The sequence below is a fragment of the Pezoporus wallicus genome, unplaced genomic scaffold, assembly GCF_028554395.1.
Source record: "Pezoporus wallicus isolate ANWC-B61680 ecotype Strahan unplaced genomic scaffold, APGP_CSIRO_Pwel_v1 contig_8000, whole genome shotgun sequence".
Taxonomy (NCBI): Eukaryota; Metazoa; Chordata; class Aves; order Psittaciformes; family Psittacidae; genus Pezoporus; species Pezoporus wallicus.
In genome coordinates, this window is record NW_026635009.1 from 75,953 (window position 1) to 103,494 (window position 27,542).

Genomic DNA, 27,542 nt, shown 5'->3' on the forward strand with positions numbered 1-27,542 from the left:
GCCCCCACTGAGCAGAAGGAATTCTTGTAAACCAGTTTGCATGGTGTAAACCAGACACATGGAGGGAAACCCAGTGTGGCATTTTTCTGTTACAAATTTCTTCTGTTGAAGAGCCACTGTTCCTTAGACAGGACTCAAAGAGCCAAATTCCATCTTTAAAGACAAGGCTAACAGGGTTCAATAGCTACAGATTCTCCTGTTTTCCCACCACACTCTCTGCTACTACCTACTGCTGTTTTCACAGCCCTCCCTCCCACCACTGACCAGTGCCTGATGCCCTCAAGAATCAAGCAGCATCTGAAGAGAGAAGAACCAATGAATCACCAGCTGGAAGACACAAAGACCAACAAAGTTAAGGGGAACAAAGGAGTAGAGGCATCTGGAAAAGGAGTTTATTTGTCATAAATACAGATCAGCTGGACATGCAGTTTATCCACAGAACAGGCAAAAACCCTGGAGACTCTCCAGAAAGCCACACGTTGGAAAGCTGTTTCCCAATTACTTCCCCTTCTCCACAGCAAGACCAGGATGAACTCAACTATCCAGCAGCTCAGGGATCTTTATACTGACATGCTCCACCAACAGTCTCTGTGCCTGCTAATGGCAGCAATCCATCTCCACGGCTGCAAAGTCCTCCTGCCTGGTCAGAGGTGGAGGTTTGTTAACAAATTAATTAACTCTGTCAGTGGTGCACAGGGACAACGGATTGGGGGGGCTGCATTCACAGACTTAACTGGGACTCTTGCTGCCAATATCTGTTTTGGTTAAAGGCCATTTCTAGAAACTACAGTATGAATTGAGGCTCTTCACGCTTGTGTCAGAAATGTGGGTATATTGTTTTAGCAGTAGCCTCTGGATATTGTTCCCAAGACCATCACTCTTTGCACAGGTTGATGACATATGCTCTAATAATTACAACTGGCTCCTCCCTGTGCAGGGAGGGCTGGAAGTCCCCTCCATTCTCCCCAGCCCTCTGCCCCGTGAACCCATTACTGCACAGGGCCTGCAAGCAGATGCTGCAATAGTTGACAGAGTTGACTGCACTTGAAGGAAGAGAAATCGGCACAGAGTTCATCCTTCAGTCTTCTGTGGCTCAGTTCTTGTCCAGGATTCTGGTGAGGAGTTCATTCAGCTTGTTCACCATTGGTCTGGGATCCTCATTCAGCCCTGCTGCTATCATGGCATTCTCATAAATCTGAAAAAGAGAAAAAAGTATTAAATAAGGAGCAAGAGCAAGCTGCATGAGAGCTGGGGAGGGAGTGAGTGTCACTCTCCAGGATTTGCATGCCCAAACCAAGTACATCTTCTAGGCCATCAGGTAGGAAAACACATGGACCACAAATACCAACAATACCCAGAGTGGGGTACCATGGGAAGATGTGATTCTGGTCCACTACAAGGGCTTCACCACACATGATCTGCAAGGTGGCTCTGGGGAGAATGGTGCTGCTTCTGGAGAATGCCTGGCTCTCACCTGATCAAGCAACAGCTGGGCCAGATCAGGCTGACTGTCCTTCAGCTCGTTAAGCTTCTTAATCAGAGCATGCCTGGAAGAGAGAGAGCAACACTGAAACTTGGTATTTTCGGACTCAATGAGAAATCTATTTCCAGAATGAGCAGCTAAGACAAGGTGGGACAAAAAAGGTTCTACCTAAAGGCCAAAATAGCTCCAACGATTCCTTGCTCCTGCTCTTAAGGCTTCTTGTTTCTCTCCTACCCTGTTCTAAAATCCTCATGGACCCCAGAGGGCTGGACATAGCCTGTGTGGGTGGCTCATGTCAACTTTGCCATGCAGGCTCACATATTAAAGCCCTGTTAGCACATGCTGCACTTAAGGAGAGCTCTGCTAACTGGGAACCTTACATTGCCTCCCCTCTGCCTCCATCCCAGGCAGCCTGCTGTGTCCCATGCCTAGCACCAGTACTGTTCTGCTTACCTGGTGTTGATCTCCAGGGTGGGCTGCAGGAGCTGGGCACGTTCCTCTTGGGTCTTGGCCAGCTGCTGCATACGCAGAAAGTGGCGGGCAGCCCCCATCTCGAGCACAGTGATCATGGCAGGGTGGGTGTCCAGCCGTGTAGTCACCTGCGGCAAAACCAGCCGTCAGTGCTGAGACGGAAAGTGCATGTGGGGGAGGTTCAGGGACTTGCAGGCTCCCCAGCACAGATCCACACCAAGCCTCCACATGATTCATCCCCACCCCACAGGAGCTGCTTAAACCAGCAGGAAAGCTGGAGGCCCAAATGGCCCCACTGGTGCACAGGCAGTAGCTCATGGCTGGACCCAAAGCACTCCTTACCAATAAGACTTTCCAGTCCTCAGGCAAGAAAGTCACAAACCTGTTCTGGTAACCTGAGCCTTAAGCAGTAAAATGGGCTTTGCTCATTACAGCAAGATGTGGTCCTTCCACTGCCACACTGCCCATTCAAATGACAAATGCCAGCACCTATATCATTTACATATATCACTATATACAATATACAGAGATGAAGCACATAAATAATTTCTCTCAGGAAAAATCTATGGCAGCACATCCCCAATTAACCACCGTCTTTTCCCCCTAGATGCCCCTAGACTTCCATGGATCTCCTGTACTCACGTAGCCACACAGAATACCTACCTTAACGCCAGTGACTCGAGAGCCTAAGGCATTTCTCATCCAGGCCATGAGATCCTCAGCCTCTTTCTCTGTCAGACGTTCTGCAGCTGGCAGGGGAAAGAGGGCACATCTGAGCATGTGCCTATAGCGTGCCAATGGACAGTGAGCTTTATCCCCAAGATCAGTCCATTTCATACCTCTATTTACTTTTCTCTTGTGGAAATGGGAAGGCAACACCACCTGGCACACACCTATGTATATGACCTTGCCATACCCAGAGAGGGCAGGCTCATGCCCTCCCAGTGCCTGCCTGTCTCTGCCAGGGCACCAGATGTGTGCACGTTGTTAAACTTGAACCATGGAAACTCCACCTATAACACTCCATCTGTTTAAATTACCAAATTGCTTAAATTTTGTTCATATGGGATGAAATGGATTTAAAAGCACTTCAAGTTGCCTCAGAGCATGAGAATGGCAGGATGAAAGGAATGCTCTTGCTTGCATGCTCAAGAGCTGCATGAGGACTGGAGGAGGTGTACCCTCACTGGCTGGCACAGGGCTGCAGGACTGTCTGCAGCAGGGGAGCATCATGATACCTGGGCTGCTCTCTTCAAACTTCTCTTCCTTATAGTGATCAACCACAATATCTGTCTCCACCGAAATCAGCTTCTTCTTGTCAAACTCCCGAAGGTGCAAGAGTGTCAGCTCATCAAATTGCTCATAGCAGAACAGGACCTGTGCCAAAAAAGGGACAACACATTGCTTGGGACAATAACACCATTTCCTCCTTCCTAAGGCAATTCCACACCAAACAGTGAGAACATCACAAGGAAACTAGCAGGTTCAACCCCATGGTGACTATCACTCAGGGTTCTGAATGAAAGTGAACCCTTGGAGGGCTTTGTTACCATGGGTGGCAGGTCTGCAGCCAAACAAGTCTTGCTGCCCCATGGTGAGAACCAGCGCTGCCTCTGATCCTGAAAGGGCCACTTGCCTGCAGAGGGCACTTGTAATACCACTACCAGCCCTGCAGAGCAACTCTGGGGCTCCTGCTCTGTGGTTCAGTGAAGGTTTAGACCGATGCACTAACAGCCTGCACAGTGCATGACAGCTCTTTCCTGGCCTCAGGCTGCAGGATCCAGTCTGAGTGGGGACAGGGAGCACAGGAAAAGACACTGCAGTAGTGGGGTCTGTCAGAGGCCTCAGTGCCCTGCTCAGCCCTGAGGCCCAGGTGAGCCATGACCACAGATGCAGTGACTCAGGGTGTTTCACTGGCACACTGCTCACCCACCTCCATGTCCTTTTTCTTCATGGCCTCAAAGTACGGGGAGTGCTCAGCCAGGTGCCGGTTGGGTGCACACAGGTAGTAGATGTTCCTGCTCCCTGCCTTCATGCGGGAGGCATAGTCAGTCAGGCTGGTGAGCTGGCCTGCAGGCAGGGATGACGATTCATAACGTAGCAACTTTGCTATGTCCTCCTGGAAGAAATGTGCTCCTGTGAGCTGGGGGCAGGCAACTACAGCTCTACTTGACCACTGCCAGGCCCAAGAATTCCCTTTGTAGCATGCAGGCCTGTTTGCAGCCCTGTAAAAAGGCTCAGGGGACTCCAAGTCCCTCCTTTCCTGCTCCAGATATTAAGGAGGGAGAAAAGCGACCTAGACAGGATGTAGGTCAAGCTCTCCTGGAAATATGAATCCAGGCAGAGGACAGTAGTAGTGGAAAGCCCTCCTTCATTGCCTGCTGTAGTTCATATTGCATCAGGGAGAGCTGAAAACAGTGTGGGTGAAGAGACTCCACAGAGTCTCAAATTAAGTGGGAACCAGCACCTTGTCAGAAAGAGCGAGAGTTTGGGCAATAGAGAATCTGCAAGTCTTGTTACACCCAGGAACACAAGCTACGGGTGTGTAAGATTCACAGAAAAGTAGCAGTCCCCTCATCCCAGGTCATGGTAGGAGCCAGTAATCTTTCCCATCAGATGCAGTGCTTCAGGACTCCTGGTACCTTGACATCCTGCTCTGCTATTGTGACAATCCCCTCTCTCATGAATACTCCGTAGTCCTCAAAGAATTTGGCATATTTTTCAGGGTCCTTCTTGCTCTGGTCTATGAAGAACTTGATCAACTTCTTCTGCAAAACATCTCGGAGCTTCCTGCAGCAGAAATAATTCTTTCTAAAGATAGCTGCCAGACCAAGAGGTTTTGGGTGAACATCTCTCTCCTTGCGCAGTGTTTGAGAGATGCATTTGCAAACTTGACGATAAAGAACAAACTGTGGGTCCACTGTCTCCTCTCCCTCATGGCTCTACATCTGTTCTTTGTATCTCAGTCAAGAGCAGCTCCTGGGCTGGAGAGATAGCTAGAGCTATGCTACAAAAGTATTGCTGAAGGTCAAATCTTCACTAACTTGTGACTCAGTGATGCTGTTGTACATAACAAACCATGCACAGGGCATCTGCCTCACTCCCACAGCTACCCTTACACATGGGAAGGAAGCAGCTATAGAAGGATTATGCTTGGAGGAATGCTTTCTGAAGGCCTGAAAATCGACTGTGAAGTGACTGGGTTTATTTGCCGACTATATTGAAAACAGAGGCATTTCCCTAGCCATAGAATACAAAGTTAGCCATCAAACTTAACAAGGTAACACCACCACTGTTAAGGAGCAAAAGCCTACTTGTATATTTCCTTCAAGTTCCAACAATGGCAGATGTTTGAGAGGGGACCTGAAGGACAAAAAGTAAAGAAAAACTTACTTCAGATCTCAGGGGTTTTTAGAGGACACTGGTCTGTGGGCAGTCAGCTTTGCTGGGCCTTGGCACCAAATGAAAACCCTGCTGGCTGGCACTCAGTTTTAAACAAATGTGTGTGTGAGTGCAGCAGAGCTTTGAAAGAAGTCTGGGAACAAGAGGCACAAGGCGCTGTTTGAAGATCTACAAGTAAATAATGGTGACACTGAAGTACAGCCTAGCTTCCTAGTACTGACAGCTTTGGTTTTGTTTTCCAAACCACTTGGTGATGCAGACTGGACACTTTAAATAGCAAATCCACTGGTACTGCCATAGACCAGAGATACTGAAAGGCAGCCTAGGACATTAAGGACACATGGCCCAAGCAGGTGGCAGCAGATTGTATGACACAGGACACCCAAACCTCGAGATGTGACCAACATGGCTGAGAAACAACTCACTTCATAGACTACAGAAATTCTCAAGAATGAAAATGCTGCAGTTTACATGCTAGTCTTTCCAAGTGCCTCTAACTATCCCATAGTGTCCCCTCCTCAACCAGCAAGAAGCTGGAAGAGCCTCAGCAATCCACAAGATCTCTTACTTACCTGATCAGTGCACTCTCCTGCAGCAGCTCCCTGCTGAGATTCAGGGGTATATCCTCACTGTCCACAACACCTGGAACAGAGAGCAACCCATGAACAGTGAGGTAAGCAGGAATGTCAGGTGGAGGAAGGCAAGGCAGCCCCTCGCCTCACTCCCTGTGGAAGCTATGGTCCACAGCCCATTATGCCTGGTCCCAGCACACACCTCTAAGAAAACGCAGCCATTTAGGCAGGATGTCTGCAGCTTTGGTCTGGATGAGAATTTTGCGGCTGTAGAGGGCAACGCTGGAGCCCAGTTCCCTGCTGATGTCAAACATGGATGGTTTCTGCAGCAGCAAGAGACAGAAGGGTAATACCAACACTGTTCAGGGTGCCCAGCTGCACACTACCCTGCAGTATCTCTGCGGCTGCACCAGTTGACCAGGTCATACTGTGGTCTTCCCTACCAGTGCTGAATCCAATGAGAGCCAAAATCTTGGCTGTCTTCCCTAGGGAGCTACCTGAGCCATCTCCCTGCTCCTGTCATGGCTCAGTATCCCCACAACCATCCTGTGGCACTCAGTCCACTGCATAGATGCCACACTGGATATTTCTCCTTGTCATTCTGCAGCTTTATCTGCCTCCTGTCCATGAGGAGCTCTCCTATTCTCTCCTCTTCAGAGGAACTGGGCAGATGTCCCCCTGTTCCCTGGATAGAAGGGCACATACTTGCTCAGGCACGTAGAAGATGCTGCGGATGTTGAGGGGAGCATCAGTCTTGTAGTGCAGGATGTAGCGGGGCTTGTCATAAGCCTGTGCTATGAAGCGGTAGAACTCCTCATGCTGCCACTCACCGATATCCTTGGAGTCCAGCATCCAGAGTGCCTGTGGAGGAGCAGGGACATGAGTTCCCATCAGCTCTCAAGACCCGTGGCCTCACAGTGTAAGGCTCTTTCAGAGTTATACTTTCCCTCCAGGATGCTGGAGCAAGAAAGTATGATCTTTCAAAAAGACTCCTCTGCACAGCCCAAGGGCAGTGAGATGTACTGTGATTCAGGCACATTATCACAGACTAACAAATTACTGCTCCCCATCTGATCTCAAGTCACTTCCCATAGAGGTGGCCCTGCAACATACATCAGGCAGCTTTGTTTAAGCCAAACAAAAGGGATTTGGCTAACTCCCACTGCCTCACACTTGGCATCCTGGACAGCTACCACAGCTCAGCTGACTGGCAGCACCGGTCAAGCATCTCAAGGTTTGACCAGCAAACAAAAGAAAAGTGGAAGTTTAAGTGGGTCTGTTTCAACCAGCCAGCCATCCTGATGGAGGTCACTAGCACTATTGACATGGTTTACTGGTGTACTTGGGACTCCTGGGATAATGGTTGGACTTGATGATCTTAAAGGCCCTTTCTAACCTAGTCGATTCTATGGTTCTATCATCCCACCACCAGGTCAGCCAAGTGCTTGTGAAGCAACTCCCAGATTGCCTGTTTTCCATGGGTTTGTTTTGGAGCAGTTCAGGAGATGCTTTGTAAACCAATCGTCCATCCTTGCTGCAGGGCCAGAGTGCTCCAGTAGTACCATTTTACATGCTAACATGGGAACTGAAGTCGTAAGCTCCAGATCAGGTGCTTTCCAGTGGCCATGCTTTCCCCTTGCTGCTGCTCTAAACCCTCCAAGGCTTTCTGAAGCATTCAGCCCATGCTCACATCACATGAAAGTTTTCAGTACCTCAGCAGAAGACCAGCATCTAGGAAAGACATGGGAGGTTCTGCACATTTAACAGGCATTGGATATCAGCTAAGAATCTTATGTCCCCAGCCAGGTGAAGCCCACTACAGCCACTGTCACTCACTGCTACTCAAGCCCTAATGACAGAGCGATTACTGAGGGCAATGCAAACATCCAGCCCACCCTCCACCTACCAGAATCCAAGGGATTCAGGGCCCTGGTACCCCTACCATGCTGCCATGCTCCTTAAAGCTTCTTCTATCTCAAAGCCTTGTTCCATGAGTGGCTTCGTCACATTTCCAGCTCACACAAGTGTCCTGGAGGGTTTGCAGGAGCAAAGGTAGGATTATGGACTCAACTGGGTACTAAGGTGTTTTGCAGCAGCTGTTGTTAGGTAAAGTGCTGCTTCCCCAGAGGCTTACTTGTAGCTACAGTTATCACAGTTACACCAGAAAAGCCTCTAACTCCACATAGTCCACTACATGGCAGGCATTCAAGAGCTTATCTAGGAAAATCCACAGCAAGTAACTAACTAGGGCTCTGTTTACAGTGAACTGATGATGATATCTGGAAAAACACAAGAATAAGATCTTGGGTAATGCAAAGGCCTGAAACAGGAGCATAATGAGAATAAAGCTGTTGCTGTAGCCCAAGGGAAAAGAGACTTTCTGATAAGAAGATAAAAGTACACGACTCTATTAAGCACCCCTTGCTCTAGTACTACTCTTCTCTAGGGAGCCTGTTCTGTTGATTGCAAGGTAGAAAGTGCAAACAGCTTTCTAAGTCTATTTCTAGTTTTGTAATTTGAGGGAAACAGGTATAAAGTCTCTGGAACAGAAACACTATTACACAGGAATCCAAATAAATATCAGTGACTGATAACAGCAATTACAGAACCTTAGATAAATGATAATGAATTTAAGTGCAGGCTTGAAAGTTTATGCATTCAGTGCCACATTCCAGCAACCAAAAAATCCACACACATGCTCTCTGCCTGCTCTCTTAGGTAAGGAAGATTTAAACAACCAGAAAAGGAGAAGCTGGAAGAAAATGATTCATAGTTTCTTGTTTTAAAGATAATTAATTTCGCCAGACTCCTGCAACTGGGCCAAGAACTTCCTGACTAAAATAGAGCTGGCTGCAATATAATTGCAAGTGGGCAGAAAATGCATCAAGCAGTGCTCAGCTAGGAGCTGTGAAGAAGATCAGGCTGTGACCTGAGCCACTTAGAAAGCCAACCATTCACTGGCACTGGCTGTCCCATGCTGAAGGACAAAGAACTGAAGCAAGAGGTGTCAGCACACCAGTGATATGAGCAATCCCCACACCACTAACATGTCACCTGGCTGGAACAGTTAGAATAAGTATTATAAAGCACCGAAATAATAATTCTGATTAAGGGAAGATCCAGAAGATAACTATAAATAAAACCTGCTTTGCTAATCTACAGGAATTCTCTCCAACAAATGCAAATAAGCAGTTCCAGGCATGACTTCTGCTGGATTTTTCGTAAGAGCAAGTAGAGATAGGATAAGGGGGAACAGCTTTAAACTGAGGGTGGTGAGGCCCTGGCACAGGTTGTCTGGAGAAGCTGTGGCTGCTCCATCCCTGGCAGCGTTCAAGACTATGTTGGACAGGGCTTGGAGCAACCTGGTCTAGTGGAAGGTATCCCTGCCTGTGGCAGGGGGGTGGAACTGGATGATCTTTAACATCTTTAACCATTCTATGATTGTAAGATTGTCTTCTTTTGTTCTAACTCACTCATCACTGCAGGGTCTGTGATATCCTGGACAATCCTCCCGATCTCCAGGGACAGCAGCAGCTCTATGCTGTTTTCTGTCTCCTGTGGGGGATTACAGTGGTTCACCTCTACAAGTGACCTCAAGAGCCCTCCTGCTCACCTGCAGTGTGTTAATTCTTCTCCCGTTGAGGTACAGTGGGAAGCTGATGAAGTTGCTGTATTTTGTCACCACCTCTGGAAAGGAGACAGAAGACACAGAAGAGCTGCATATAGGAAAACCACAGAGTTAAGAATTTCCTCAGTAAGAGCAGATGAAAGGTGTTGCAGGAGAGGAGAAATGCTGTAAATGCCCCTCCCACTCATGGGGCACCAATAGCCTTCACACAGCCCCATAGCAGGTAACAGCGTAACAGCACTTGCCTCCTCCACTCACCCTTGACTCGGTCTTCATTTGCAAACTCCTTGCAGTCTTCTTTGAGATGAATAATAATCTTAGTCCCAGTTCTGACACCAGATGCTTCTGCAATCTCAAACATTCCTGAACTAGGATTAGAAACAGACCCTGTGTCATTTTGTGCCTCAGATACACCCATGATAGGACATTAAAATGTTTTATTAAATTAAGAGCACACACAATACTTCAGTGTCAAGCAGAAAAGACAGAAAGTTGGGAATGCCTGAATGTTCTCTGTGCCCCTGAGAAGCCCCGCCGAACATGTCGCTGTCTTTCCTACAGAGACTCCACACCCAGCACACTGGGTGTTTCTCTGTAAAGACACCAGCAGCCTCTACTGAAAATGAAACAAAGTTCAGGTTGGTTCAGCCTAGCCTTCAGCTCCTCTCCTACATTTCCTACAATGACTGCAACACCTAGGCTCCTGCCTTCTCACCTGTCAGCTCTGACATGTTTGCAGGCCGTTGTTCATACTCCACTGGAGAATGCAGTGACTGGTTACAATGAAAAGCAGCTGTACTCTGCTGAAGACAGCCCTTCTGGATGACCCCTCATACCCTACTGCTAAGTGAATGCCATATGGGGATCAAAGACTGGTGAGCACACTGACCCAGGGCAGAGCCAGCAGCAGCAATGACAGACAAGCAAGCCTTCAAAGCGTACAGCAGTACAGATTGCAGTGTATGGCAGCCTGACTACAGCCAAGACAGTCTGATGTCTCAGTTACAAGATGCTTTTTCAAGAATTTAAATAACAGTAAATTCTTTATTCCTAGGAGATTTTAATGGAATGCAAAGCTTGTAAACCCCAGAAGCTTTAATTTCAACATGGTCCAGCAGTCCACAGCTTTGTCATCACTGATGTTTGCAACTTCAAGCAAAAAGCAAAAGATGAGCACACAGATCTGACACATAGAAGACGTGCCTACAGAGCCACAGCATGGCACAAACCCTGCTTACCATGGGTGCCCTCAAGCAAAAACCCAGGGGATGACTAGGCCAAAGAGGTTAAATATGTCTCTCCAGTCTGGGGCACTGCTGAGATGATTGCCTGCCAGCAGGGAAGGAACAGGCGAGGCAGGTACTCTCTTTGTTCACAACATGCCTGCTCCAACAAAGCAAGTTTGTCCTTGTGGTTTTCACCCTAGCACATCTGGCTGCACTTTGTTGCAATGTATAATCTGTGCAGGATCTAAACCAGTAAGTGTGGTTATGAAAGACAACACAAGCCCCATCTTGATTTGCACAGCTTTCAGTCTGTGCCTGGCCTGGACTCAGTGCTGACATGCTTCCATCCCATTCTGCAGCCTTACCCGTCTGATGACCAGTGGTAGCCTGGGCTCCCTGGCTCTGCAGACTGTGAGAACACCTCCACTTTATCAGCCACCATGAAGGCTGAGTAGAAACCCACTCCAAACTGGCCAATGATTTTACTGCTGGCTTCAGCTTGGCTCTGCAAAGCATCTAGAAAAGCCTAGAAGAACAAAGGAGACATAAATCACCTGTGATGTCAGGTACCATCAGGAGGCTGCAATCCACCCTCTGGCTGGGCTCCTCATGCCCTGATGCAGCCCTGTGTCAGGTACCCAGGCCAGCAGCCCAGCCTCATCCCACAGTTCCACATTCAGTGCTCTGAGGGCAATGCCCAAGGAAAAGGGTTTTCCCACAGGGGACTGCACCTCTGGAAAACAGGAGCATTGCTTAGGGCACTGCCACTAGGAGTAAAGGAGCACAAGCGATGGCTCAGTCAATCAGAAGCATGAAACCTTAAAACAGTGACTCCAGCGATGAAAAACAAGATGAGGTATATCTATGGGGGCACAGCTGCTGCCCCCTGGACAGTGGGTGAATGCTGAGGGAACATGTGCCCCTCCATAATGATGGCCTAGGGAGGAAGGTGTTTGGGAGCGAGGGCAGCCAGGTGCAGCAAGATTACACGCAGGGCCCATTAGTGCTGCTTGAGCACCACAGCACACACCATTAAGAGCTAGAAGACTCCAGAGGTAGGTTTCACTTTCCAAGAGGGGTGCAACTTCACAGCTGTGTCAGGGGCCAAGGGACAAAATGGAATGAGAAATTACTGGGAGAACAAAAGTGGCTGTAATTGGAAAAGACTTTTCTAAGGCGGGGGGAAAGGGATGCCTCATCCCAAGTTACCTTTGAGCCTGATCGAGCAATGGTACCGAGGTTAGAAACCAGCTCCTCCTGGGTCATCCCAATCCCTGTGTCCTGAAAACAAATGGCAATTGTAGCAAGAATATCAGTAGAAAAGCACTGCTTTAGCAAACAGCAACCACACAACTTCTGACTCCCACTCTCTCCCAGCCAGCTGAGCAGAAAAGGCAAGAGGAGGCTTCCAGCTGTAACTCTGCCTGTTCATGGTCAGGACAGTGGACTGAAAAGGCATGCAGCTCCAAGGGAGCTTTTCAGAAAGCTCAGAGACTCAAGCCATTTCTCAAGAGAAGACAAACCCATGCTAAGACAGGCACAGGACAGTGCTGGGAACAGATCTCAACTCAGTCACAGCCTCCCTGTGCCAGCTGTCATGTATGTACAGAGAGAGTTTCCATTCCTGAACACGTCCAAAGGGGAGGCTGCGAGAAGCAGATGGGGACCCGATCCTCTTGTACCCAGAATCTGTGGCAGAGCGGCAAGTCCCTTAACTCTGAAGTAATGCAGACCCTTGTCTATAAGCACCACATTCACTGATCTCCATCAACTCTGTCTTCCCCTCACATTAAGCTCCACAAGACTTGAGTATGAAGCTGTCAATGCCCAGGTCCCTGAGCACTGGGTACTGCAGTGCCCATGGGGACAGACTAACACCAGCCACACCTCGCAGTGCTCTGTCCAGGTTTCAAAGGCACACAGTTTGTTGTCATCACCACTATTAATCCAGATTGCATTGCTGTGTGCAGACAAACATCTCTCTGCTGCTAGCACGTGCCCCTCAGGCAGCAGGCCCTGCAGCAGCACATCCAGAAAAGGCTGCAGGAAGCCTCAGAGTGGGCTGCAGTTTCATCTGTTCCCACAACATATTTGCATGATCCCAAGACAACACGGTTAACAGCAAACCCCAGCTAGAAATGACCACACAGGATCCCAACAAAAATCTTTCCCGCTTTGTAGTCCAATGTATTTTCAGACTTTCTTGATACACATCTTGCAGAGCAGCAAAGGGCAGGCTAATGCCCTCCAGGATGCCACTTCTGAAACTCCCCTCCCCAAATCCCAGCAGCTTCTCTACCTGACAGAAACATCGGAGAAGCTAGTCTTACAGGTTCTCTGAGCCACTCTGTGAGGCAGCAGCATAGTGAACATGAGGCAAGTGAAAGGTGATTATTATCCACACGAGAAGTTCAGCTCTACTCCAGTAGGGGTGAGCACAGTTACCGCAGCTGACAGCAGCCTGCACACCTGGAATGGCCAACATGCTCACAGTGTTGTTAATGCAGGGTGGGATTCAGTGTGCAGGAGTCAGCAAAATGAGCAAGGGCAGAGCTGGCTGCTGATAGATGGCTCAGAGGTGAGATGCCAGAGGGCATTCTGGCATATCATGCCTCTAACCACCCATGCGGGGCATTTGCTGGGCTTATTAGTACCAAAGTAATGTCAGTATGTGTTTTGTAATACAGTGTTTAACTCCACTGAAGGATCAAACTGCTGAACTTGTGAGGTGCTATGTGGGTAAGACATTTTTCTGCAGCCCCCCAAGTCACAGTGCAGCAACACCTTTCCCTTGATTAAATACACTAAGGCCAGTCAGTTGACTTGGCTGAGAAAAGGGATGATGCCCAGTAAAATCTCAACAGCAGGAAATGAAAAGCCAGGAAAAACAAACAGGCTATGGCAAAATCTCAGGAATCTGACATGGTCCCTTCCCCCAGAGAAGAAGAAGCCAGAAAGAAAAGTTTTCAGCATCTGGTTCAGGTTTTGTTCATGCCAGACTCTGAAAAGAACTCTTAAATCCTCTGATCCAGTCCTATTTATAGCACAGCATGTCATTCCAAATTCCAGTATGTTAAAAAAATATATATCCCTACCCCATGAATTTATTTGGCTATTGAATTATAAGCGCCCTGCTAAACTTATTGCAAAATGTTTAATGGCAGTTCCTGCAGACTAGTTAGATGAGGGTGAATCGCAACAAAGAAAGAGAGCACGGCTCAAACACTCTGCTCGCCCAACAGCCCGAACCGCTGCCGCGGAAGCCGGAAAGTCCTTTGAGGTGGCAAGCGGAGATCCTGGCCGGGCAGACATTTCCTACTGCAGGAAAACACCTGGGCAGATTGCGAGGGAAAAGCCCTCAGGATTCAAACCGCTCTGGCCGCGGACGCGCTTCCTGCGGCTTTCCTGCTGCGCTTCTCCGCTCCCTTCACCAGATGGTGCTGCGCTGGGGAACGGAGAATAAAGCGGCGGCGAGACGGCAGAGCTCGGCCGCTGCAGAGCAGGCCCATGGGAGGCAAATGAACCTGCCACGAACAGCCCGCCTCGGGCTGGGCCAACGCGAGCGCTGGCAGCTCCATGTAATCCAAAGAAGGAGCTGGCGGGACTTCCACTGCCCGTCTCACACCGCTCCCTGCTACGCATGCTGCTGCTTGTGCTCTGGATGTCTTCACCAGGAACCACTGTGCCATCACACAACCCCCTCGAACGCTTTCTCCCCCTGCCTTCAGTGTGTGTGGAAAGTTTCATGAGGCTGCAAACAGCCACAGTAGAGTCACTCATACAAGCACGAAGCAAACGGTACACGGGGCTTCACAAATTACAAGGTGTGATGGGTATGTTCAAAGTGCAAAAATGCTTCTCCACACCTTGGAGTAACCACCCACTGCGTACCATGAAACAGAGCTCAGCGCGCTGACACTTCATTAGCTGAAGGTTAATTACAGAAGCCCTTCTGTTACTGAGCAGAACAACAACCTACTCACCTGGTTGAATTTCCCTTCTGGGACTTAGGGTGCAGAGTGAACAGCCTCCCCCTGAACCATCCCCTCTACTGCCCTGTCCCTCTGCAAGGAAACACCACAGGACACAGACCTTCACCCCATCTTCTGAAGAGCTCTACAGCCAAACTCATTGAACTACACTTCTAAACTAAGTAATATTTACCCTGAAGAGACAGCAGCTGAACATTGCTTTTAGCACCTTTGTGTGTGTAAAGCCCTCACAGATGCAAAGCCTGCTGTTGAACTGTAGAGGACCTTTGTGCTTTCCCTGCATTTTGTTCTAACCTTTGTGGTGTGAGTGTTGGACACTGCAAACAGAGGCTGTTCTGTGTAACAATGGCGGGGCGAGAGAACTGTCCTGCATGCAGTACCTCTGGGCTCCCACAGTAAAATCCTCCATGTTTGCTCTGCAGCCCTGAGGGTCTCCCTCTTCCTTGATGAAGTGGTAAATGAACACCTTCAGCCCAGCTATCTGTCTCATCAAATCAGTCAGTCCACAGCTCTTGATTTCCTACCATACTTTTTTGGTAAAGCAGAAACCAACTGTGCATAATTACAGAACAAATTAGTTTAAATCAACAAATTTCTTAGTTTAGCTGGTAAGCAATAACCTCAATAATGTAACATCTTTGCTCATTACCCAAGTCCAGGACAGTAGCTGCACTGAAGCAGTGTTCTGGTTTAGAACCAATATGGCATCTGCAGCAACACCCAGCAGGAAGAAAAGCCACAATAAGACTGAAGCATACAGACACAAAGTACTCTTGGCCTAGTACATGGAGGCTGTCCAAAGCAGAAAGCCTGAGGGTCTCTTTCCTTCCAATACCTGTGTTAACATGATTTTCAACAATGCTGAGCACTGCTACAGACTCAGCCTCCCCCAACCCAGGTCTAAATACCCACTGTTCAGAAAAGTACTTCCTTCTATGCATTTTGAATTACTCATTTTAAAAGGTGACATGCTCCTATTCTGGCATGAAGAGGAAGAAAAGATGCTGCGCTTTCTTTCCTAGGCTGCAGGTTATTTGATACATTTATATTTCTGGTTCCCTGGCTTATTTGTTAAAGATGATGCAACAACTGGAAGCTCTAATGGCTCCTCTGCAATCAGTGGCACATTTCCATAAGCTTAATTCCACCTAAGGCTTGTTGAAGTACAGGCAACTTTACTCCTCCATCTCCACCTGCATTATTGTCCACCTCTTGCTCCACAGCTTCCTCAGGCCCAAGTAGCAGAGGGATACTGCAGTGCTGCTCAAAGAGAAGAAGGACGTAACCCTCTCCCTACTGCAGCCTGGTAGCTGGACATGACCCAGCATGGAGGGGGACTGGCTCCCTGCCTGCACCAAGCTTTGGTGGACATGTGGATGCACCTGCATTGAACCGCTGAATTCCAGTTCCTCATCAGAGCCTCAGGACAGCCCCATTGCAGCTTTGTTGCAGACTCTGTATAACTCCGGGAGAGATCTGCTCAGTGATGCAGGGAGCAGTTGCAGGGAGGAGTGGTGTTTGCAGTCATTTTAACTCCTCCCAAATACAGCAAACTTGTTATTTTGTGGCTTCACAGGCACCGATTTTGGATGACTGCAACAGTGAGAAGAAAGCCCAGCAAAGAGAACTGAGCAGCCCAAGCTCTGGCAGCAATGATGCCCCTTACCTGTGTCAAAACAGCAGCCACACTCACACCCAGCAGCAGCAGCAGCTATGAGCTTTGGGAACATTTCCAACAATTTCCTCCAAACTATTACCACTGCCCTAGCCCTAAATGGAGCATTAACAACAAGCAGGGCTCCAGTGCCTGAGCTCAAAACCACACAGCAGTATGGCAGAGCTGTGCAGAGTAACACTGACACCATCACAGCCAAATGCCTGTCACCAGCCAGCCAGTGGAGCCTTGTGCAGGTGTTGAAGGAGAGATCTGTGGTCACAGGTTTTGGGTTTCTAAAGGGTTCTCTGTTCCCACCTCAAAGGGTCAAAAAAACATGTCTGGAAAGCCTCAGCCTGCAGAACTGCAAAGCTCTGCAGATCTGTCCTCACTGAAAACACACCCCTAACATTTTCAAATGGATATTCCAAAGAGATCTGACCTTGCAGGCTGTGGCTGCTACCAGATGGAGCTGTCCTAGAAACAGAACGAGGCAGTTTTCAAAGGGGTGGAGGACACAGTGGAATTTGCTAAAACAATGGGACTTTGGTGAAGGAACTGATGTGGTGTAATCCAGTGAACTAGACAGTGAACATTCCCCCTTAGCAGATAGAACACTTGGCAATGCTTAAGAAGAACATCACTGAATGAGGACATTGTTTTAAGTTTCTGAGTTGCTATGCTTGAGACTGAAATTCAGTCTTGGCAGAGAAGTAAACAGAAGTGCAGTCACTTACAAGAGATGAACATAGTCCTTTACTAGAGCTAAATAATCCCTGCAATGAACATGCCTGTAATGGAGATCGTCACATGTAACAGATCTGCCTTTTCTCAACTGGTGAGACAAAAACAAACGCTACAGGGCTTGGAAGGAGAGAGAAGAGATGTAGAAGATCCAGAGGTGAAGAGTAGCATGAAGGTCTGAGGAGAAGGACCTAGCAGTGAGAGTGAGACCACAGGGCCTTTTTAGAAAGAAAACAAATTGGGGTGACCATTCCTACAGATCACATGTGAGGGACCTGCTGCACCTGTTTTGGTGGGTCCTACTGGGTACAGAAAGCAAAATAGCATTCCTGTAAGGTAGGGAAATGTTCTGAATGAGGTTTGTTCAAAGTAATCATCATATGCAGTATATTTCTCAAAGAGGTTATAAATAAACCCTTCACTGGAGGAAAGGAGCTTTAGGCACTGAGAATGAAACCTATTAAAAGAGATTGAAGTAGCACCGTTCTCTCTCCCTTCTCATGGCAGAACTGCTGCAGTTAAAGGCTTCCTAGTTAAGACTTACTTAATCGCATTAAATATGCACAGGCAGCCAGGTAGGGGGTTATAAAAAGAGCAATCCCTAACATGTCTCATTCGCTCTAATGTCAAAATGCACCCTATCTGCAAGGTGAGCAAACAGGTCTCCCTAACCAAATTGCCAAAGAAGGGGGCAGCTTCCACAGTCACAGGGCACAACTTGTAAGAATGTCTGGATGGAGTCAGAGGCCAATATGGTCTCAAAAGGGAAGGACAAGTGCAAGGCAGGACTGCCACCCTGCCTGGGGCTAAGCAAGAGCTTGGTTCAAGAATTGGTGTTACACAGCAGTTAGGAAAATGCAATAGTCAGGTGTGATAGGAATAGCAAAGGCTCTGCATTAAGGTTTGAGAATCTCTGGGTTGATGGCTGTGTTGCCCACTGATGATCACCAACTTCCCCATGGCAACCGCAGCAACTTGTTCTGCAGAGAAACATCAGTATAAAATAACTATGCAGCCTCTAACAGCCAGTGCTTTTGTCCCATGTGAAAAATACCACTGTGTGCTTTGCCTGTGCCATGGCTCCCCTGCACCTGCTGTGGTCAGCCTTCACTCACACACTGCTCTCTGCTTCGTTTTCCATTTTCCACAGCACCTCTCTCATGGGTGATACTGGTCCATAAGGAAAGTTACCAGTTTGCCTTCTTTGTGTTAAGAACTTTGCCAAGAAAACACCAAAACTGAACTTCAGCCTTCCACCCTGGACAACAGCCATGAAGAAGAGCAATCAAAGTACAGAGAGAAGGACCAGCTCCACTTTCAATCGCCACATGGAGGCCCACAGGTGAGCATGCTGACATTGCTTGTCCCCATTCTGCTAAGCATTTTGTCACCAGGGCTGCAGAAAGGAGGACAGATAAGTGCCATGGTACTGCCACAATGTATATAGCCCCACCTGTACATTAGAGCAGAACCTTAGCATCTGCTGGGCTTGACCTGTTCTGGAGCAGGAGACAAAACATCAGCAATGGGAGGTTAACACCTCAGACTTAAGGAGGTGAAGGAAATCCTCCCCAAAGGTCAGGATGAAACCAGACTCCCAACTTTTCCACCACTGAGAAATGCACACACAACTTGGGAAGTGCACAGGTAAGGTAGTGGGAAAAAAGGGACTGGTAGTTCCTCATAGGGAAGGAAGGAGCGGCAAATTTTCCTATGGGGACAAATGGGGAGCAGATACATCAGTGGTTTCTCATCAGATTCTGAGGTTACAGCCTCATGAACCAGGGTCCAGCTGAGGACAGAACACTTCTGTCAGACAACACTTCAGGCAGGCTTGGGAACCCACAGGACTGTGCTGCCAGTCAGCTTCCACTGATCTGTCACAGGACAGAAGCTAGCGATGAGAGCCCCAGAGAGTAACACTCTCCCGCTACCAAAGGGAGGTACCTGGATAGTGATGGTTCCTTTTCCATTGTCTGTCTGCAGATGGATCTCCATCTCTGGCAAGGCCTTCCCTTCTGCCATCAGCTGATGACGTAGTTTCTCCAGTGCATCGCTGCCATTGGAAATTAGCTCCCGGATAAATACCTGGGGATGAGACACATCCTGACCCTGCAGCCTGGCCTTGTCCACTGCATGGGACTCCAGAGACCTGGGAAATCATTGTCTACTCACAAACTAATTCCCAGCTCGCTAGCAAAAGAACTGCATTTCCCATTATCTGCCAGGAGAACAGTTTGTCTGAACTCAATATCAAAGTGCAGAGGCTCTGAGGCTCACCAGCCACACCTACAAATTGCTTTGAAAATACATTTTCAAGGTGTCTTAAGAAAATGTCATTCAACAGCCAGGAGTCGCTGGGAAACTGAACAGGTATTGTCCCAGCTCCACTGTTTTGGAGATACCCCTTGACAGAGATAGGGCTTTCCCAACAGAAAATCTACCAGCAATTAGCGGGTGCCTCACCTCCTTTTCTGAGTACAAGGAACGGGCAACAATGTCCAGCAGTTTCTTCGTTTCAGCCTGAAATTCATGTTTAGAGGCTGCACCTAGAAAAAAATCACAAAGAGACCTTCAAGGCATTTTGCCAGGGTCCTCTTGGGCAGGAAGGCAAAACTGCAGTTTTACCACTTACTTCAGCTTCCCAGGAATGAAAGCCTGAAAAAGGATGGGACATAGGTAGCTGCAGCCTCCAAGAAGATGACAACAAAGATGGTAACATGCTGCCTATGAGGCAGCATGCTTTACCAAGCTGACAATTTGCCTCTGAACCTCAGCTCCTGGCACACAAACCTCAAGGCAGCCAAAGCCTGTGGTACTGGCGCATTGGCCACCCTGTCTGGGCTGCAGAGCGATCAGTGAATGAGAAGTGAAAGCTGATTCCACTTATTCCTAATGTGTGGCTCTTCCAGTCACCCTCTCAAATGCCTCCCATGGTTTTTAGCCTGCCTTCCATACTCTTCCTTGACTCAGTTTTCAATGGAACCCTCTGTATGTGCTCTGCTCCAAGAGCTTCTACACCCAGGTGGCATTTCTCATGCCCAAACAATACTCAGAGCCTTAAGCAGAAAAAGGCAGATTCTCAAATATCTCTCTGGATCAGACAAGGGCGTGCATATGTACAGTCATGTCTGCAGGTGGGTAGCTGTGCCCAGAAAGAGAATTTTCTTTGGGAAGAACACTACAAAACATCTCAGCTGAAAGACCACCTCTGGTCTTTTAAAAATGGCATTTTCTCCTGCCAGAGGCATTAGAGAACCCTGAAGCAACACGGGGAAAGCCATGAGTCCCACATCACCACTGCCATGCCTTGCTGGCAAGAATCTACATTCCCCAGTGACAGGGGCGAAGCTGGGGTGTGAACAGCAGCAGGAGCAGTGCATCAACCCCACTGTGTTCCACCCAGCCTGGCAGTCTCAAAAGTACCTGTCAGAAAAAACACGGGAGCACAGAGTTAAGATGCTATTTCTGTGCTTGAGTAACTCAAATGGCTTCGCTTTAATGCACCTCTCCCTGGAGGTGCAAAGCAATTAATTCTAACTAAAAGGTTGACACTAAGATTCTCATTAGACCTCTATGATCTACAGCAATGACTTGGGCAAGCACAGCCTGCTTCTGGGGCAAAAAGTCTCTTTTTAGGCAAATTCTAGTGCCTGTGGAGCCTCTATGCATATGTGTGGCCATCAATTGCCTGGCTAAGCCCAGAGATGCAACTTCTTCCAGCAGTCTTGATGGCCTCAATTCTCAGTGAAGGCCGTCCCGATTCACATTCCAGTTTTGGGCAGGTGATGGTGCAATACAGATTCAGACTGCAGCCAGGATGCAGTGATCAATACCTGCACCTCCTGCTGAGGCAGAAACACTACTGCAGAGAGCTAACCCTCGCAGTCAGGACACAGAGGCACCCAGACCTTGTCCCTGGTCTGCCTGCATCCCAGGAGTGTTCCCGCAAGACAGCTATGTTTCTGCCCACCTTTCACGTTCTCTGTGTTGTTTATGATGTTGTGCAGGGGCTCTTCTTCCTTCTCCTCTGCTGTCTGCGTGCTGTACGTCCGGACAGCAGTAATGCTGGCAGCAGGAATGTTGTACCAGAGGCTCCCATGATGGATTATTTGTTTTTGGAGACCTGCTGCTCCCTTTGCTAGAAGACACAATTGAAGATGTGTCAGTACACACCACAAGTACCAGCAGCAAACAGGAACACTCTTAAAAGGTCCCACTTAAGCAATCCCATGGGGAGTTGCAGTGCCTGATCAAGACTGAAGCTCCCTCCCAGTGGAACAGGCACCATTTCCCTCTGGCATTGCACTTGCTGCGTAAGAAAGGCAAAGTGCTGCTTTAGATTGTCTCTTCTGAATTAAAATTCTAGCCAGAAGATGACCATTAGCAGCTCTCACAACAAATTAACCAGTGAGGAAGAGGCAGTCTGCAGCTTTTATTGCTGTTACCTGGCCAAGCTGAAGACAACAGGGAACACTTCAACTCTCACATTACTGCCAGTGGAAACATAAAACCTCAGTGCAAGGCAGCCTGCACCTCCAGGAGATGCCTCCTCTGTTGGGAGATTAAACAAAGCCAAACCTATCCACCGGAAGACTGTTTGCAGCACTACAGAGCTCTGTCCAAAGCCAGGTTCTTGGTGTGATTTCTGCATTGTAGTGAGAATGGCCTGTGCCAGAGAAAGAGCCTGGAGGATCTGAATATGCAGCTGCACTGAGGTGGGAAGCGATTTGCCTTCCCCAGCCCTACAATGAACATAAAGCAACCAGGATGGTCTTGTCCGAGCAGGGAGAACCTGGATAAGCAGCAAGTGTCTGGAAGGAGTGAGAAGTCCACACTTTTCTTACACCTCACTCTGTGCTTACATGCTGTTCCGTAAAGCAAGGAAAGGAGGCAAACCCTACACAGCAGGCCTGCAAGAGGTGCGTTTCCAAGATGTCCTTCCTTTAGATGAATGGGTACAAACTCACTCAAAGACTGAACTGAGAACCATTAGTATGGCCAGAGTCCCCCCATGCACTGTGACCTCCCTGGAAACAGCTTCTGTGTCTGTCCCCAGCCCTCCAGTCCAGCTGACATACCAGGAGAGCTCAGTGCCCTCCTGAGCCTTCCTCCACCTTGTCGCAGCCCTGCAGTCAACTCTGCATCCCAGCCCTTTCACCAACACCACTCTTCATCCTCTGGCTCATCCTGGGAGGTCTCAGGCTCCCTTCACAAGTGCTATGCAAACCTCCTGCCCACCTCAGCAGGTTCTACAGCCAATACAGTCATCGAGAACAGGTCTTGCTGCTCCAGATCATCAGTCTGGGCTCTTCCTCCAGCTCAGATGAACACAAACCCCTGAGCTTTAACAGTACTTTTGGCTCCTACACCTCATCCTGAAGAGCTGATCGAGGAGGTTGTCAGTCCTCATTCTTCCTCCTCCTCACAGAAAGCTTTGATTCAAGATCCACTTTTCCAGCCAGAAGCTTGAATTACACCCCAGTCATTCTGCCCTTAAAGAAAAGAGCCCACAAATAGTTCCTAATGCATCTGAACACCTCCTACACACATAACTGTTCGCTCCCTGCGTCACAAACAGTTCTGCCGCATTATCACAGGACAAGTTTTTTATCTTTCATTCGACTGCCTTTGTTGGGCTCATCTGAGAAAGCAACAAGGAAAACAGCCTGGGAGACTGGAATGGAGAGCAGCAGAGAGCTCACCGTGTGGCCATCCAGCCCGTCCAGCACCGGAGAGGGCTGAGTCAGCCTGAGTCAGCCCAGGGATCACGCATTTATGTACGTATTTACACAGGGTTTACATATTTATGCTCATTTTATGCTCAGTGTAGGTTACTCTGAAAAATCTGCACATGTATGTACGCACACACACATTTTCCATCCAGCAGAAACAGAAGAGGGAATTTTGCTCCCTCCCTGACTCCAAGATCCAAGAGAAACAGGCCAGGAGCAGCTCTGTGCTAACCTTAACTACCATCAGATCTCCAGGCAGAGAAGATCTGGAGCCAACACACAGGTCACCCCTGTAGCCCATAACCACTGCCTAACTCTAGAAACCACAGCTATTTATAATTTTTGATATATTCATGTTTTTTTTTGTCCCCCGACCTCTAAAGCACAGTAATAAAGCACCACCCATCAGTTCAGAAGTTACTTGTGGATTTGTGTGATGTTTGGTCTTGTCATCCTTAACTAACAGCCCATCCTGTGCCAGGCAGAGACAAGGCTCATTAAACACAAGCTGCAGCATCTTCAGACTGTTTGACTCCTCCAGAGCCCTTGCCTGGCCAGCAGGGAAAGGCTCCAGGCAGTTTTGGATATAAACCCACAATTATCAGCACACGGAAGTTGCATCTGCTGAGTTAACAGGAAAAGTGACACCCAGAACAAGAAACAAATGCCTAAAACCAAGAGACAAAGAAGGAATGGCTCTGGCTCTGGATGAGTGCTGTGATGTGCTGGGGCAAATCGGGTCTTTCTGTATCGAGTTAATCAACTGCTAAGCTTTACCACATACCTTCCTTTTTGCATCACTGCCCCACCTGCACCATAGAAGATGGCAAATACCCACATTACTCTCCAACTTCCAGTTCTCGGTGGCTCCCAAGTGATCCTGTGTGTATGACCACAGGGCAGTTCCCCTTTGCATGTGGGGACCACACAATAGAAAAGGGAAGGACCCTCGGGCTCGGGGGCTCCTTTCAGTGCCAGATGCCTCAGTGATTCCCGATCCCCTCAGGAAACACAGCGCTTCTGGGAAAAGGACTGCTGTGAGCCAAGTCCAATGCCAGTTAGAAATTTAGGGTGGGGAATTGAGCACAAAGAATAACCAGCTCAAGACAAAGAGGAGAATTTGGGTCAGCAGAAATTACCATAACATGGTTGCTGTGCATTTGCAAGCCTGAGGATGCTCCTGCAAAGAAGAGCACGAGGTATAAGATGCTTCCAGGCCAGATCTCATCAGAAGAAGAGGCTTCTGAGCTGGGCATCAGATTCTTCGTGAAGCTAGGGAGAAGAGAGCTCCTGCCTGATGCACTCAACCCAAAACACCTCTCAAAAACTACACCAGTTTCAGCCTTCAGCAAGTGAGAGGCAAGAGAAAATTATGCCAACTTTGTGTGGCTGGAGGGAAGGACCAGCTGCCCCTGCAGCCAGGGATCTCTGCCTGCAACCAGGTGGAAGGACACCACCTTCTGTGCCTCCCTCTTTATTTTCACCCCACTCAGCTTCTGCTGACTATTTTTTCTGTGAAGGACCTGAATGGCAGGTTAAGGAATCAACCTCTGGCTGTGCTGGAGTCTGTCTATCCCAACAGAGGAATGTGGCTTCCCTCTCAGACACAGGCACTAACAAACCACTGGGGATTTCTGTGGTGGAAGAACTGAATTGTGAAAACACTGAAGCAGCACTCAGTGGCACAATAAATCTAACAGTCTGACCCTGATAGCGACCATCTTTGTCACACAGTTTCCTCTGTCACATTTTTCTCTTCATAACCCACAGGGAAACCACAGGCCACACTGACAACTTACAAACCCATCCATCAGGAGCCAGGCGACAGATAAGCCTGGCAGATACTGAGCAGAAGACATGCAGGAACTGTCAGCACACCCCTGATGACAGCTCACAAGTGCACTTCCAGACCGGCACACTGTACCGTAGATGGGACAGGGCACCCCATCATCAGGACCTCAGAGTTCCCACCTTCTCAGCCCTCAATCCTGCCAGCTGCCTTGGGTGGAATCCTGAGCACACCTCTGGGGAAAACAAACCCTCAGGCTCATGTGTATGGTTCTCTGGAACTGGAACAGTCAAAGAACAGCAACCCTGCTGCCTTCTCTGCTGCCTTCCGTGCTGCACACGCTATACACCCTACATTAGCCATGACATGAACCTGGACACACTATACATGCTGTATGAGCCAAGAGATGAAGCATGTCCATGAAGCATGTCCAACGCTACACGACCTGGATGCTACACATCCTATAAAGGCCAGGATATGAACCCACATATGAGCCAACAGATGAATCTGGTCATGTTGTATTACCTGAACACACTATATGCCCCATAGGCCAGCAATTGTACATAGCATATCATGTATCTGGGAGATGAACTCGGACACACTGTACACCGTGTATGAGCCAGCACATGAACCTGGATGTGCCATACGGCCTGGACATGTTTCACACACTGTATGAAGCAACATGGGAACACGGACACGTTCTTCATCCTACATGAACCTGGACAGGCTGCACACCCTATGGGAGCCAGCAGGTGACCCCAAGCACGCCGTGTGCCCTACGCGAGCCCGCGCGAAGCCTCCCCCCCCCCCCCCCCCCGCGAGGGTTGGGCCTTCACGGTTGCCGGTGGTGGAGAGCACGGGAGGCCTGTGGAGCCGCTGGCCCGCGGTCCGCCCGGACGGAGGCAGCGCTGCTTGTGCACACGCGGGCCCGGGTCCGCCCCCGAAAGACGCGACCGGCGCATACGGCAGCGAGGGCAGCCCCGGGGAGGCGAAGGGTCTCTCACGCCGCCCGCCCCCACGGCACACCCCCTGCCCGCCCGCCGGGACTCGGTGGCGGCGGGTGACGCGCGGCGGAGCGCCGCCAGGCACCGCCCCCGCCGCGCCACCGCCGCCGCCGCCGCCGCCATGCCGCGCGCTCCCGCCTCACGCCGCTCTGCTGCCGGCGCCCGTCGATGGCGTCACGCGGGCCTCCCTGACGTCATGCTCACGCACGCGCGCCACCCGGCGCTGCGCAGCGCGGCTCAAGCTGGATTGTGTCCGCGCGCTCGCTCCTCCGCTCGGTGCCCGCTCACCAGCTGCGGGGTGAGGAGCTCCCTCGGGAAAGCCGCTTCCCGCCGCGCTCCCTGCCCGGCTCAGCCCCGCAGCCGCTCCCCGTGCCGGGCCCCGCTCTGCTGCACCTTGTGACAGAGGTGTCAGGCCCAGGACGCCACTTACGAACCTGCCCGGTTAAAACCCTTTCTGTGTCTCCGCCTCCGCGAGGACCTGCAGCGGGAGCCCGGCACAGTTACTACAAACCCGTCCGCGTGGCCTCAATGAACACACAGCTAAAAATAAGCAGCCTGAGCAGGTCTCTTAGTGAGCGCTAACCACTTCCAGGCAGAAATGAGGGCCTTCAGGAGAGAACTGTGACCACCTAACAGAGGCAGCTTTGTAAGCCCGACTTGAGGGAGCTGGCTGGAAAAGCTACACACGCACGGCACTTGTGCTCGCAGCTTATCTTTGGGACTGGACCAATGCATGTGCTGGTTTGGAGGTTTGTGTGTAGGAAATACTTGCACGCAGTGGGGTTCCTCAGTGCTGGATGTTACAGATCAGGCACAACTAACCCAGCGTGAGCCCTTTCATCACTCTGGCACTCTCCTGCTGGGCTGTGTTTCCACCTGGAACCAACCCCAGCTCCTCCTCGAGATTCCCTGCGTTGCCGCCAAAATCAAAATAACTTCCAAGCCCATTTCAAACACTTCGCTCCTACCACTGCTTTAATTGCTACCTCCAGCTGACCCCCCAGCACTCCTGAGCATTGGTCTGCCACACCACAGAGCTCTGGTACCTGCTGTGAAACACCAGAACCCTCCTCCTCCCTTGCCATGCGTCTGACCATTAAGCCATGAAGTATGGTGCTGGAGGGAAGGCTTGGGGATTGCCTGGGGTCTAGTACAAGTCCTCCTCTCTGCCCAGGCTCGCTTCAGTCATCTGGTGGTTGGCACTGACTGGCACCAGTTGCTGCCCTGGCAGGTCACTGAATAGATCACCCTGCTCCCCATTTTAACGGTGATGCAGGAAGGACATACTGCTCCCACACAGCAGCTTATCTGCTCTGCATGCTCCCCCAGCTCCCAACTCCATGGTGGCTGCCTGATCTTCACTGCCCTGAGTAAACCATGGGCTGTTATTTGCTGTGGAAGAAGCACCTGCTGCACAGCAGGGTCACCTTGTAGGCCATTAACTTCACTTACTGCCCTATGCTGCCACAGACTTAAAGGAATATTATGTGCTAAGGCTGTAGAGAGACCGCTTCCGGCTCCCGAGACAGTGACTGATGGGGAGTTTGGCACTGGCTGCACCCCAGCAGAAGGGCTCCTCTTCCTCAGCCTACCACTGCAGCCAGGGCTCACCCCTTCACTCTAACACATCCAGGTGGAAGTCCAGAGCAGGGAGCACTTACACCAGTGCAGCAGGCAGATCTCTGGCTTGATGGACAGCAACAAGCAACCAAGGTGGTGAGCCTTAGTGGTGTATCTATGGTGAGAAGAAACATGCTCGCGGCCTGATGTGGTGGCAGTGCTGGTGGACATCTGACTAGGAGCAGAGAACCACATTGTTGCAGCTCACCATTCAGAACTCAC

General features: G+C 49.6%; 1 protein-coding gene across 1 annotated transcript; it reads right to left on the bottom strand.

The window, feature by feature from the left end:
• Window positions 1-688: 688 nt before the first annotated feature.
• TRAP1 (TNF receptor associated protein 1) lies at window positions 689-27,515 on the bottom strand. Its single transcript, XM_057403057.1, has 19 exons — window positions 27,362-27,515; window positions 26,135-26,224; window positions 21,146-21,313; window positions 19,639-19,721; window positions 19,120-19,260; window positions 11,992-12,063; window positions 11,148-11,308; window positions 9,815-9,924; window positions 9,542-9,615; window positions 6,634-6,789; window positions 6,131-6,251; window positions 5,929-5,998; window positions 4,597-4,744; window positions 3,888-4,073; window positions 3,193-3,331; window positions 2,618-2,703; window positions 1,937-2,082; window positions 1,475-1,547; window positions 689-1,195 (listed from the first exon to the last, which is right to left on the bottom strand). The coding sequence occupies exons 1-19, from the start codon at window positions 27,513-27,515 to the stop codon at window positions 1,094-1,096; spliced, it is 2,280 nt and encodes a 759-aa protein (XP_057259040.1). The 3' UTR covers window positions 689-1,093.
• Between the last annotated feature and the right edge of the window lie 27 nt (window positions 27,516-27,542).